At 41.1% G+C, this 14218-nt stretch overlaps 1 protein-coding gene across 1 annotated transcript in view; it reads right to left on the minus strand.

Moving 5' to 3' along the window:
• Positions 1-13582, minus strand: part of CMPK1 (cytidine/uridine monophosphate kinase 1) — a 36698-nt gene extending 23116 nt beyond the window's left edge. Inside the window, exon 1 of the mRNA XM_032301902.1 lies at positions 13329-13582. Coding sequence (XP_032157793.1) covers positions 13329-13499 — 171 coding nt within the window. The 5' untranslated portion in view covers positions 13500-13582. The remainder of the gene's footprint in view (positions 1-13328) is intronic.
• Between the last annotated feature and the right edge of the window lie 636 nt (positions 13583-14218).

Consider the following 14218-nt stretch of genomic DNA (forward strand, 5'->3'; position numbering starts at 1 on the left):
TAACAGGGACTGGGAAAAGAGAGGAATGGGGACTTACGTGTGTATCAGTTTCTGTTTGTGCATCAAACAAGTTTTAGAAAAGTGGTGACAGCTGTACAAAGTGGTGAAAGGGATTAATGTTGCTCAACTGTACATTTAAAATGGTTAAAATAAGAAATCTTGGTTATATTTTACCACATTTAAAAAAAATAAACAATGTAATATACCAAAACCACTGAGTTACATACACTTCAAATGGATGAATTATTTGGTTGTAAATTCTATCTCAATGAAGTTATTTTTTTATTTTTTTTTAAGATTTTATTTATTTATTTGACAGAGATCACAAGTAGTCAGACAGGCGGGGGGTGGGGGGGATGAGGCTCCCCGCCAAGCAGAGAGCCCGATGCTCTCAGGACCCCGAGATCATGACCTGAGCCAAAGGCAGAGGCTTTTTAACACACTGAGCCACCCAGGCGCCCCTCAATGAAGTTATTTTTTTTAAAAAAAGAACACAGGGGAACCTGGGTGGCTCAACCAGTTAAGCATCTGCCTTCAGCTTGGGTCATGATCCTGGGGTCCTGGAATCAAGCCGGGCATTGGGTTCCCTGCTCAAAGGAGAGTCTGCTCCTCCCTCTGCCCCTCCCCCTGCTCATGCTTTCATGCTCTCCTTCCTCTCTCTTTCCGAAATAAATAAATAAAATGTTTAAAAATATATATAATTTCGGAAAAATTACAAACAACAAAATTTCCAAAATGGAATAAGTTAAATATATAATTTATCTCATCTATATGGTATATTGTTATATAGATTATATGATAAAAGTATATTTATTAACATGGTAATATGTTTACAATATTATAAGTGAAAAAGCAGGTTTCCAGATAGCCTGAACCTACTAAAAAAAATGTCTGGAAGAATATGCCCCAAAATAGTGATTGGTGGTAGCTTTCTCTGGATGGTAAGATTACTGGTAATTTTTATACTTTTTTTTAACCATTTTATTTATTTATTTCAGAAAGGAGTAGAAAGCATGAGCAGGAGGAGGAGTAGAGGGAGAGGGAAAAGCAGACTGCTCGCTGAGTGGGGAGTCTGATGTGGGGCTTGATCCCAAGACCTTTGATCATGACTGAAGCCAAAGGCAGAACTGACTGAGCCTCCCAGGAACCCCTATATTCTTATTTCTATGTATCTGTATTTTCTAAATTTTGTATAAGGTGTCTATACTACTTGCATAGTAAAAAAGTAATCAAAATAAGAAGTATGTGCATCTTTAATAACAGGACAGTTAAGATACACATACAGTACTAGCTTATGACATCATCAGGTCATTAGCTCCATTTGGCATCTAATAATCTATTTTGAATATAAATAGCATTTATCCTATAAACTTCCTTAAATCCACTCACCCTTTCTAGGTTTTTTTTAAAGGTTTTACTTATTTGTCAGAGAGAAAAAGAGAGAGAGAGAGCACAAGTTGTGTGGAGGGGGGCAAGTAAAGAGAGAAGCAGGTTCCCTGCTTCTTGCACATCATCTATCTGACATGGGACTGATCCCAGGACTCTGGGATCAAGACCTGACCAAAGGCAGACGCTTAATGACTGAGCCACCCAGGAGTCCCACCTTTCTAGGATTTTCAAATGTAAGCTAACTCCAAATATTTTCTCTAAGCACAAAGATCTTTCATATTCCGTAGACTCTAAAATATTGTACCAGATTTTCTTGAAATTTATAAACTGATCAGTGTGAGCAATCACTCTCTGTATTATAGCAAACAATGACAATAATGCTTCCCAAAACTACTTTTACCTAAATTACTTTATCTCTTTCCTACAGATCTTTTCTAAAATAATAAATGTTACCATCAACACGCTCAGCATCATGTATTGTGCTGAACATTGTAGAAGCATCACCTCATTTCATCTTCCTAACAACTCAGTGAGGTTGGCATTATCATCACTTTACAAATGAAGATACAGAATCAGAAAAGTTGGCGAATACAGCTGCAGGTGGTAGACTGAGATTCAAACCAACGTCTGACTTCAAAGTCTACATGCTTTCTAATTCTATGGGGTATTGTAAGAAAGTTGACCCTAATACCACAATTCTTACATATTTATAATTAAAAAATACATACACACAATTCTGTTTCAGAAAGCTATTCCTTTTCCCACCTTACACATTCTTTGTTACCAGCCTGAAGTTCTATGTAACCATGAAATACTTGGGAATTGATTTAAATACAATTCCTTGGCCCTCACAATTCATACAGCACCGAAGGGCACAGAAAGTATACATATTGACAGAAAGTATACATATTGACAATGACTGGATAATTTGCCTCTGAATATGACTGCACTGGATTACACACTATCTAATACATACTATCTAACACTTACGTCATTGGGATACAAATGTTTCAGTGTTGGAAGACCACCTACTTCTACACCCCTCCTTTTACAAAAGGGAACATTGAAATAAACCAACTTGCCAGTTAGTGGAGAGGAAACCAGTACTTGAACCTAAGTCTGACTATTAATCCAGAGTGGGCATCCAGGGCAATGCCTAGGTGACAGACCTGGAGACAGTCTTTTGCCTTTAAGCAGTTACTGCCTTTAAATAACAGAATCTCCTGGTAGAAATTAAAAAGGAAATTCAAATTTGATGTACTTTATCACTCGGTTGTATCCTAGCATGGGGTTGAGAGAAGTTTATCCAAACACAAAGAGCCAGGCATATTGGGACTATCTACACCATTCAGCTAGATTCTGACAACCCTCGCTTTACTTTTGCCTTTATGACACCACTACCGTTTCTGACACCATTATCATTTCCACTTACCACCTGCCTCACCCAATAATCACTAAGTAAGTAGCAAATAAAGCTGTCCACTATATAACAACCTGTATTAGCCATTAAGTCAATTCCCAATCACATTATCAAAGCCTCTGGGCTGTCTCTCTACTCCCTATAGACACCAAGAAAATATTAATTCATATTATCTACCTAAATCATTCATAGTTATAAAGGTAAATCTTATCGGTTAAATTAAACACGTAATACTTTCCAATGGCACACACCAGTGATAAATACATTACGGAAGTTTCAAACATATTTAATTGTTTGTTGATATAAGATACAGCCTAATGATGAATAAAACCAACTTTTGGGTCTTCTAGAGAAGACTGACGGAAACCAGGCATAGAAAGCAACTCATGGGACCCAGTCCTTCAAAGAGAAAGTTTCTGAGAATGGTAGGTAACAACTGGTGCTTTTTCCTTTGCCAAAGTAATGTTTTGTTAGCTTTATTTACCAGGCATCATAAAACTGTTGGCAAACAATATGTCTACTCACACCTGTTCTTTATTAAATTCTAGATGCTCTTATCACATGTTCAGTCTATAAAAATGTTCTTGATTTGCCAGGTTAAAGCAATAGAAATGTTAGAGCAAATACATTTACATAGGCAATTGGGCTAAAAGTATTAGCTTTAAGGTTAACATGAGTCAGCGTGATTAGGCCAACATGACATGAATAAGAAGGTTATCATCCAAGCTCACCCCTTCTCTCTTACTAAGATCTAAAAGTCCCACTACTAAAGAACTCCTCTGAAGTGCTCTGAATTTCAATTCAGGACAATCGTTAGAAAAAAATACTGTACTCCTATGTGACTTGGAGGTCCACAGTCACTGAAGTCCTCTCCCCATTAGCATTTTAACTACAATGTGGCATTTAGAGTAACCCATTATTGTCACTGAAACTTTAACCCAAGCGGTATACATCAGGTAGATTTCAAAGAGAGTACAGATAAGGGAAAGAACAGACACTGAAAAGGTGCTAAGACTTAGGTAAAGGCATCTAATTTTCATGTGGGTAGAATATATATGTACATTCAGGGAAACTCCTCCCTGCAGAGCAAACCCATGTAGTTGGATATATGTGTATGTGTGTGTATTTTTAAAGATTTCATTCTAAAATAAGCTCTACATCCAACATAGGGCTTGAACGCACAACCCCAAGATCAAGAGCCACATGCTCCACTGACTGAGCCAGCCAAGCACCCCAAATTATTTTTTATAACATTTTTTCTTTATTTTCTTAAGTAATCTCTACACCCAATGTGGGGCTCTAACTCATGATCCCAAGATCAAGAATCTCATGCTCTAATGAGTAAGCCAGCCAGGCACCCCGTATATATACATACATACACGTATGTATACACACACACACACACACACACACGTGTGTGTGTGTGTGTGTGTGTGTGTATTATCCTTTTTCAATGCATGATGGAGCTGGAAGAAAACCAGAGTAACTCAGATTTAATTAAATCAAGAATGCACAAATCTAGAGTGAGTGCCTGCTAGAATTATGGCTGCCCTGAGGTCTTTTCCCACCCCCAATCTGATGGCTAGAACCTGGCATTTAATGGCCCACAAACTGGAGAAAGGGGGCAAAGACTTAGGCCTAAATAGGGCTGAAGATCAGATCAAAGAGCTCCATGTAAAGTCAGAACCCCCAAAAGGATGATATTTTTAGTGGCTACCAGAAAAGAGAAGCTAACATGCAGAGAAAACAGCAACAATTCCTAACCACAAGCCCATACTGATTCAAGAAACTTGTTAAGGAAAAAAGAAGGAAGTTCTGAGATGCAAAATAGATGGTGAATAGACAAACTGGTATATATGTGTTATTCTACAAACATTACATCACTGTTATAAAACACTAACACATCGTTTGCAGGGATTTAAAAAAATCACTGCAGTATTTAAATCCTGGAAAACAGAAGAGGATGGAACATAGAGTTAAGCATCCTAAAGCATTTCTTTGTTTAGGAGTGGGGAGAATAAAAATATTAATCAATATTAGACTTAAGTTAAATAACATGTATGCTTAAAATTTCTAGGGCAACCATTATGAACAGACTGAAGAGCCACCAAAGTAGAAGGGAGTAAATGGGGGTGGGTGTCTCAATCAAGTCAAAGAAAGCAGATGGGGGAGGGAGATATAAAAAATTAACACATAAAAAGATGATGATAATAAAAATAGCTAACATTTATGTATGATTTACTATGTGCCTGGCACTGCTCTAAGAACTAAACAAATATTAGCTCATTTAATCTGCACACCACCCCTATGAGGTAGATACTATATAATTATTCCCATTTTACAGATGAGGAAATTTAAGCACAGAGAGATTAAATGACTTGGCTGAGGTGGCACACACACAGTAGATGTTAGGATGAAAACCAAACCCAGGCAGTCTAACTCTAGAATCTGAACTCTACATATTGCCCAATAGACAACACACAGGTATGACACTTTGATATTAATTCATATCCCTTCAGTTCAATTTTTCTTCAGTCTAATGACTAAGAATGTATCTATCTGTACCAACATGTACACAAAGTACAGCTACTTACACTGCTCAAAGCATTTCCTTCATTGACTATTTATGGATAAGCACAGAGTAGGCAAAGGGGAGGGGGGTGGGCTAACATATATGAAGTAATAATAACATGTATTAGGCACTCTGCCAGACATTTTTAATTAATCCTCATAATCACCATGAAAAGTAAATTAATACCCCAAATTTTCAGTGGAAGAAACTAAAAAGCAAAACTTTAACTCATCAAGGGGGCAGATCTGAATGGCTTCAAAATCTACTTAAATGTTCACTGAGCATCAATTTATGCCAGACATTGTGCTGGGCACTAAAAATATGAAAGTAAATCAGAAATTCAGGGTTCTCCTCCCATATGGAGTTTATGGTCTCATGGGCTAGTCTTTGGGGTTTCTGGACCCAATTCTAATTTGAGGGGCAGGTTCCCTTACACGATTCTCAAACACCATCAGAGTGTGTGAAAATTCAACTCAATTCTGACACTATCTACCCAGAGATTCATCAGCTTCCACAGGTTAAAAGTTCAGCTCTACAAGACTGCCCCCCACCACAATCACTTCAGAGCCCAGTCCCAAGTCCAAGGTACTGCCTGTACTTCTAACCAACTGGCTATAAATTAGAGGGCCCCAAGCCCCCTCTTTGGGTTTGATTAATTTGCTAGAATGGCTCACAAAACTCAAAGAAATATTTTACTTTCTAGATCACTGGTTTACTATGAAGAGGTTATACCTCAGGAACAGCCAGATATAAGCACAGCACAAGGGCACAGAGCTTCAGTGCCTCTACAGACAGGCGACTCCCCTGGACTCTCCAGGTGTTCATCAAACCAGGAGCTCTCTGACCCCGCCCTCATTTTTGGAAGCTCCATTACATAGTCATGATTGATTAAACCACTGGCCATTGGCAACTGATTAAACATCCAGGCTCACTCCTCTCCCTGGAGGTGAAGGGGAGGGGGGAGACTAAAAGTTCCAACCCTCGGATCATACAGTTGGTTTTCCGGTCAACCAGCACCCCACCCCCACCTTAGGTGGGGTCCAAACCCTACCTCATCAACATAACAAGAAACCTTCTGTAACTCTCAACAGTTGGGAAATTCCAAGGGTTTAGGAAGGTGTAAGTCTGGAACTGTGGTCAAAGATCACAAGTTGTTTGAAAATACCTAAGTATTGTTCAGATCTAATTACTTAACAAATATAACTTAGATATTTATTTTGGACTAGGGTAGTTGTGATAAAAATTACTGAGACACTGTAAGGGCACCATTAACTGAGATTGTCTGGGAATCTCCGTAACAAGCTAAATCTGAAAGATGAGCAAGCATTTCAAACACCAGGTAGGAGAAGGAGTAAAAGCTAGGGTCCCCACCCTTGAAGACATTACAATAACTCAGAAGGAAGAACTACAAGATAAACAGTTTTTTTTAAATGTAATGTAAACTTGAATATTTGCAGAAGTTTTTCATATCTTTTCTCATAAAATTCTGTTAAGTGTGCATCTACCTTTACAAAAGTGAAAGCCTCAAGAAGCCTGTGTCCCCATACACAGATACAGCACAAGTCTGCATTCAGGAAGTGTTTTCTGGGTCAATCTCATATAGGTTTTCTCTCATTAGGCTTTTCTCAGAAATGAAACCTCCAATTACCCTGTTTAAGGGTAATTCTGCTTTAAGTGTTCTCTACTCCCCCACACCTCCCAGCTGCTTCTTTCCTACTGTCCTTCAAAACTGATTTCAGAAATATCACCTCCCCTGGGAAGACCTCCCTGACCCACTGGACTGAAATTTAAATGTCCCTTATCTAAATGGTAGATTTAGTACGTTTGTATCACAGGATTTACCACTCTATTCTGTAGAAGTCACCGATTAACTTCCTTGCCTCCACACTAACTAAAAGCTTTTAAGAGAAGGATCTGTGCTTTATTCATCTTAGCAACAATCACAGTGCCCAGCTCTCAAAAAACTGTTTTCTGAACAAATGACAAGTAAAAGGATATTTTTAAATTATGCCTCTTCACCTTTGAAAAAATGAGGAATTTACTCAGAAAAACTTTAGAAAGGAGATGTACCAGTTTGCAAAAATTAAAGTGATTGATAACCATCCTGTGCTAATAAAGAACCATACACTGCTGACAGAAATGTAGTAAGTATAATGTATTTGAGAAGTATTCTGACAATTATCAATTAAAATAAAAAATGCACATATCCTCTGACTGAACAATCCTACTTTAAGGTACTTTACTTACAAAAACAGCATCCATATGCAATGTTGTATTTACAAGGAAGTTTTCTGAAGTACTGTTCGCAATAGCAAAATAATTCCTGGAGACTATCCTGAATGTCCATCAATAGGGGAATGGTAAAACCATGCTATAGAACATGCATATTATGGAATATTCTACAGCTACTACTAAGAACGAATTAAATTGGGTGCCTGGGTTGCTCAGTCCGTTAGGTGTCCGCCTTTGGCTCTGGTCATGATCTCAGGGTCCTTGGGATAGAGTCCTGCATAGGGCTCCCTGTTCAACTCGGAGTCTGCTTCTCCCTCTGCATGCTGCTCACCTCCCCAACCTCACGCTCGCTCTCGCGTGCTCTCTCTCTCTCTCTCTCGTTCGCTCATGCTCTAATAATAAAATCTTTAAAGAAAAAAAAAATGTAAAGACCTGAAAGGATATCCATGATACATTCAGTAGAAAACAGAAGAATTCCATCTGGAGGTTAAAAAAAAAAAAAAAATACATATATATACACTAGCATTTTTAAGAATATTGAGAAAGAGATGGGGAAGCAGTAAAAACCAGAGAGCTAACATGACTGGCATCAGAACTAGAGAGGATTTTACTTTTCCCAAACAACTATGTATTACTTTTGTAACTTAAAATAGAAAGAGAAAAAAAAGAAAGTTTTCAAAAGTAGTGATGGTAATATCTCAATACATTCTCCCCTCCTAGAAGTTCTTAACCAAAAAAAAAAAAAAAAAAAAATTCTAAGTTACAACCACCTTTAATAGAAAGGTGGTAGGTAGGTGCTTCAGAAGAGTCAAGAATTCTGTGGACTCTTTTACAGATAATTTAAACTTTCTATTATTAAAAAAAAAAAAAAAACTTATCTCTTACTCTATCCTGTCCCCCCAAAAGGAGAGAAAGGCTTGTTTTTAAACAAGGGAATGTTTAGTAAATCTTCCTATATCAAGTTTCATCTATGAGCCATTATCTGCTTTGGCGATTTGTGATCAGGAGCTTGGATATTTTAGAATCAGCAGATTTTCACAACCATACCATTTATTCATGGAGAGTAAGCAGAAGTGTTACATAACAAAACTTAGCGGTGCCTGGGTGGCTCAGTCCTTAAGTGTTTGCCTTGGACTCAGGTCCTGATACCAGGTCCTTGGAGCAAGCTCAGCATCCGGCTCTCTGATCAGCGGAAAGCCTGCTTCTCCCTCTCTCACTCCCCCTGCTTGTATTCCCTGTCTCATTGTCTGTCAAATAAATAAATAAATAATCTTTAAAAAGAAATCTGAGTATGGCAGAGCTAGGTCTCATTCAAGCATTTCTGTCCTGGAATTGGGAGAGCTAACCGCTACTTGGGCGCCCCCTGGGGACCAAATTTTAAAACTTTTCACATCTTAGGACAAACCAGCATCCTCTAAAACTACTAATTCAAAAAAGTATTTACTAAGCCCTTACTATGTGCCGGGCACAATGTTCAACACTAGAAACACAATGGCAAATAAAATAATCTCTCTGATTTCTACATGCTTAAAGTTAATAGCATCCCAAAATTTCTAAGCACAGTAGGTAGGAAGACCATACAAAGTAGGAGTTTCTCGTCCATGGAGAAAGTTATGACACAGATGACAAGAATGCTTTTGGGGTACTAAAGAAAGCAATCTGGCATTGAATCAGCTTTAGCATAATTTATGTAAGCAAATCTTTAAAAGAGAGGAGGTTTAAGGGGCGCCTGCGTGGCTCAGATGGTTGAGCCCAGGTCATGATCTCAATGTCCTGGTATCAGCTCTGCATGAACTCCCAGCTCAGCGAGGAGCCTTCATCTCTCTCCCTCTCCCCCTGCTCATGCACTCTCTGTATTTCTCTGTCTCAAATGAATAAATAAAAAACATTTTAAAAAAGAAAGAGAGAGAGAGAGGAGGTTTAAATATCCTTCCAGCTAACACATGCAAAATTGTGGTTATTTTGAAAGACAAATTTAGGTTATGGCACCAAAATTTTTCTTGGGCCAAAACAATATAAAGCTTAATTTTAGAAATTAAAAAAATGACACAGTATCCCTGCCGTTTTTTAGTAACAAGTTATTCCACAATAACTCTAAGCACTTAACTCTGAAAGGATTGCACTGATTTAGAAAACCACTAATTTTCAAAAACAAACTGAGTACAAGAGGACACAGATTTAGAAACAATTAGTTAGAAAATAAAACTGAGGAAGACCAGTACAAATAAATGGGCAAAGTCAAAACCCAAATCTCCCTCAAATCCTCCCATCCCAGTTCAGAACAGTTTCAGAAAATACTGCATCAGATTTGCCTTTTCTTCCTCAAGGTCTGGGAGAGTAAGTAGCAGAGATAAAACTCATCACCAGGAAGGAAAGAAGGAAGGAAAAGGAGGGAGGGAAGGGAGAAAAGAAATAGATAATAAATACATATATACCTACAATCCAGCTTCCCTCCCGTTATACCCTCATCACTAACCGCAATGTCCTAGGATACTGGAGGACCGAATAGTCTCAGATTCTATAGCCAGGCCCAAATAGGTACTTCTGGCAGCCTGAGTTGGAAATCAGTGTAATTCCCGACCTCCCCAAATTTATTTCAACTACATTTCAGGTACCCTGTGAGCTAAATTAGCATTGGCATGATAGGAATTTAACCTTGAGTTACAGAACTTTTTCCTTACAGAAAAAAAACTTAGTCCCCAGAATTATAGTTGTTTAAAATTCAGTTTATATTTGCCTATGAAATAAAAAATTGAGTCAAAACACAAAAGACTCCTGAGGGGGGGTGGACACCTCTGACTTAACTGTTCATAGACATTCCATTGTTCAATTTAGTCAGTTAGGAGATAGCAATTGCTAAATTATAAACTATATGGAATTTGTAGAAATTAACTTAATTGTTTATGGCCACTGAAATCAAGAGGAACTATTTTCATGAAAGAAGATGACAGTTTAAAACAACTTAAGCTTATATAATTGCCAAAATATTAAAGAATAATACATTAGGAAACATTTAATTATGAAAATCTTAGAGTTGATAATTAACAGATTTAAAACATTATCAGCCATTACTGAACTGAGTAAAGAATAAATACTAGTTACAGAATGTGTAGATTATTTTTAAAGCAGTGGAGTAATATGAGTATTATTAGTCTGGATGTGGATATTTAAAGCCACATTATGATTCAGAAACAAAATATTTAAATGCACTCAAATATAGCTATCAAAAACCAATTTTTAAAGTAATACTACTTCAAAGTAGAAATAACCAACTTCATAAATTCAGAACAGGAAGTCTAAAATGGAGGGAAAAAATTATCTGCTTCGATGTGTGCCAGATATTTTACCTCACTTTTTTTTAAGATTTTATTTATTTATTTGACAGGCAGAGATCACAAGTAGGCAGAGGCAGGCAAAGAGAGAGAGAGAGAGGTGGAAGCAGGCTCCCCGCTGAGCAGAGAGCAGGATGGGGGGCTCGATCCCAGGACCCTGGGATCATGACCCAAGCCAGAGGCAGAGGCTTCAACCCACTGAGCCACCCAGGCGCCCCTATTTTACCTCATTTAACATTCACAACTACCATGCTAGACAGGTATTATTTCTCTTTTCACAGAGGAAGGCCAGCTAAAAGTAGCAACTTCCCTGGGTCTAAAGAAACAGTAAATGGGGGTACCTAGCTGGCTCAGTCAGTAAAGCATGCAACTCTTGATCTCCAGGTTGTGAGTTCAGGCCCCATGTTGGGCGTAGAGATACTTAAAAATAAATAAAATCTTAAAAAGAAGAAAAGAAACAGTAAATGGCAGAGTTAAGGTTTGAACCCATATCTGTTTGGCTCTGAAATCTCTTCTCCTTCCCCTATTATGCTATATACATGTAAGAGTCATCTCAGACATTAAAAACAAAAACAAACAAACAAACAAAAAACAAAAAACAAAACAAAACAGGGGCACCTGGGTGGCTCAGTCATTAAGCCTCTGCCTTCTGCTCAGATCATGGGGCTCCCTGCTCAGTGGGAAGCCTGCTTCTCCCTCTCCCACCTACCCCCAGCCGCCCCCCACCGCTTGTGTTCCCTCTCTTGCTGTGTCTCTATCAAATAAATAAATAAAATCTTTTTAAAAATAAAATAAAAAATAGGGGCGCCTGGGTGGCTCAGTGGGTTAAGCCTCTGCCTTCCGCCCAGGTCATGATCCCAGGATCCTGGGATTGAGCCCGGAGTCGGGCTCTCTGCTCATCGGGGAGCCTGCTTCCCTTCCTCTCTCTCTGCCTGCCTCTCTGCCTAGTTGTGATTTCTGTCTGTCAGATAAATAAATAAAATCTTTAAAAAAAAATTAAAATAAAAAATAAAAAACAAACCTGAAATCATTCAATTGCCACTTGTCTTAAAAAGTTAAAAGAACCAACAAAAATAAGAAGCCAAATATTTATGTGGAGTTTTTTTGTTTAATTAGTCCCACTTTCATTCCTAAAAATGATCAGGAATTATTAAGACAGCTGTAAAACAGTAATGAAATAGATGTTACCACTTCGCCTTGGATGCTCTTTAGAGAATAAAATATAGGACAGGCGTGGACTGTAGGAACATAGGGGAGGAATGAAAGCCCAAAGCTAATATAAGCCACGTCGTGGAACAGAAGAGGGCATTATTTTAGAGTTCTGGGTCAAATTTTGTGGTCACCGAGTTTCACAAGGATTGTCTGGGTGTTTCACAGCACCACTGGGCGCCTCTCGTTTCTACATACCCTGTTTTCCTTCCCTCCCAATTCCATTCCCCAGATTTTCCAATAAGCCTTTCTTCTCACAGTGTTACTGCAGCTAACCACGTTTCTCTGTTCGAAAATTTACAGAATTGAACCGGTAACCTGAACACGTCGTGAAGCAACAACAAAAAAAGAAACACAATTTTAGAGCTGGGAGGTATTTTACATGGAGTTTAAATCTGGGTGGAGATCCTCGTACGGTCTAGAGTGCAACTGAGACAAGAGAGGAAGTGACTTGGCCACGGCCAAAAGCGTGAGTTGGCAGCGGGACCAGAGGTTGAAGCTTGAACTCCTACTCTGCTCCGCGGCTTTTCGACCACACGAATCCGGGCTGAGCCTCGGAGCTGGTACTGCCACTGACAAGGCCAGAAAAGTGCTCCGGGCAGATCACAGAGGACCTTTAGCAACACCCTGTCCCCCGGGGTTCCTTTCCAGGATTAAGACCAGGGTTAGGTTAGCGGAGGTGTTTACAAAGGGCTTGCGGGAAGGGGCGGAGTGGATAAACCGGTCTCCCTTCCAGACAGCTGCGAGCGCTCACTGCCTCAAACCTGAACCCACGCTCCCGCTGCCTTCACCCACCTCACAACCAGCGACACACTGACCTCGGCGCGCCGGGAGTCCCCAAAGGCTGATCCTCCCGGATCCCCCTCCCAGCCCACTCTCGAGACGAACTTGGTCCCCAAATTGTAAGGAAAGAGGGGCGCGGGAACAAAGCGACCCCAAGCGGTCCCCCTCTATTCAGGGCGCCCCCGAGGCGGGCGGACGTGGACTACGAGTCCCGAAAGGCCGCGCGCCTCAGGACCCTTCGACCACCGCCGCGCGGACGACGCAACGGTCGCCGGGACTCGTAGTCCGCTTAGTCCGCGGCTCCGGGGGGCGCGGACCGCCCGGCGCGGCGGGACAGGCCGTCCCGGCGTCCGGTCAAGCCCAGGGAGCGCGCCAGCTGCCCGGGCCTCACCTCGACGATGCGGGCGCACTGGGTCCCCTTGCCGGCGCCAGGACCGCCGAGGACGAACACGACCAGCGGTTTCATGAGGCGGTGAGGGCAGAGAAAAAGCGGCCGGCGGGTCAGCAGCGGGAAGCTAAGGCCCAGGACGTGCAGCAGCCTGCGGCCGCAGCAGCTCAGCATACACAGCGCCTCGGCCCGACGCTGAGGAGAGCTGACAGCGGCCGGGCCGGCGGCGGCGCGGGGCGGGGCGGGGCGGGGGTAAGGGGGCGGGCCGAGTCGGCGCCCGCCGCGGCCCCGCCGCCGTGGCTGCCGAGGTGTCCGTGCCGCGGCCGGAAGAGGCGGGGCTTCCGCTGCTCCTTAAGCGGCTGCGCTTGGCTGCTTCCGAGTGGGTTCGCGTGGGTTCTCTTGATCGCCCCTTTGCCCGCTCATTCATCCCTCCGCTGGCGGTGTGTCCAGGGCGCAGATCCTTCATCTATAGCCGTGTGTGGCAGGTCTGTGCTGGTGTCTGCAACGCGACACACGCGAGAGAAAACCTATTGTCTGCTCGCCAGGAGTTTTAAATTCCAGTGGGGAAGAAGCCGAGCTGGACTAGCCAACATCAGAAGAGAGAGATGATAGACAAGAAGGAAGGAAGAGCTAAGGCTTTGAAGGGAAAAAGAGGAAGAAAAACAAGGGGTAGTTGTGATTTGTAGACGGTAGTCGGAGAAAGCCTCTGAAGAGGTGACAACCCAAGACGTTAAGGATAGGAAAGAGTAAAAGCAAGTAAAGACCAGGATAGTGTCCCATAAAAAGAAAAGCCCATGCAAAAACTCCTAAAACGGCTTGTTACTGGGAAAGGACGGAGAGACCAGAGCTGTGAGAATGAGGCAGAGAATGGAATGTGGGAAAGGTAGGCCCAG

Source organism: Mustela erminea, chromosome 10, assembly GCF_009829155.1.
Source record: "Mustela erminea isolate mMusErm1 chromosome 10, mMusErm1.Pri, whole genome shotgun sequence".
In the NCBI taxonomy this organism is placed as follows: Eukaryota; Metazoa; Chordata; class Mammalia; order Carnivora; family Mustelidae; genus Mustela; species Mustela erminea.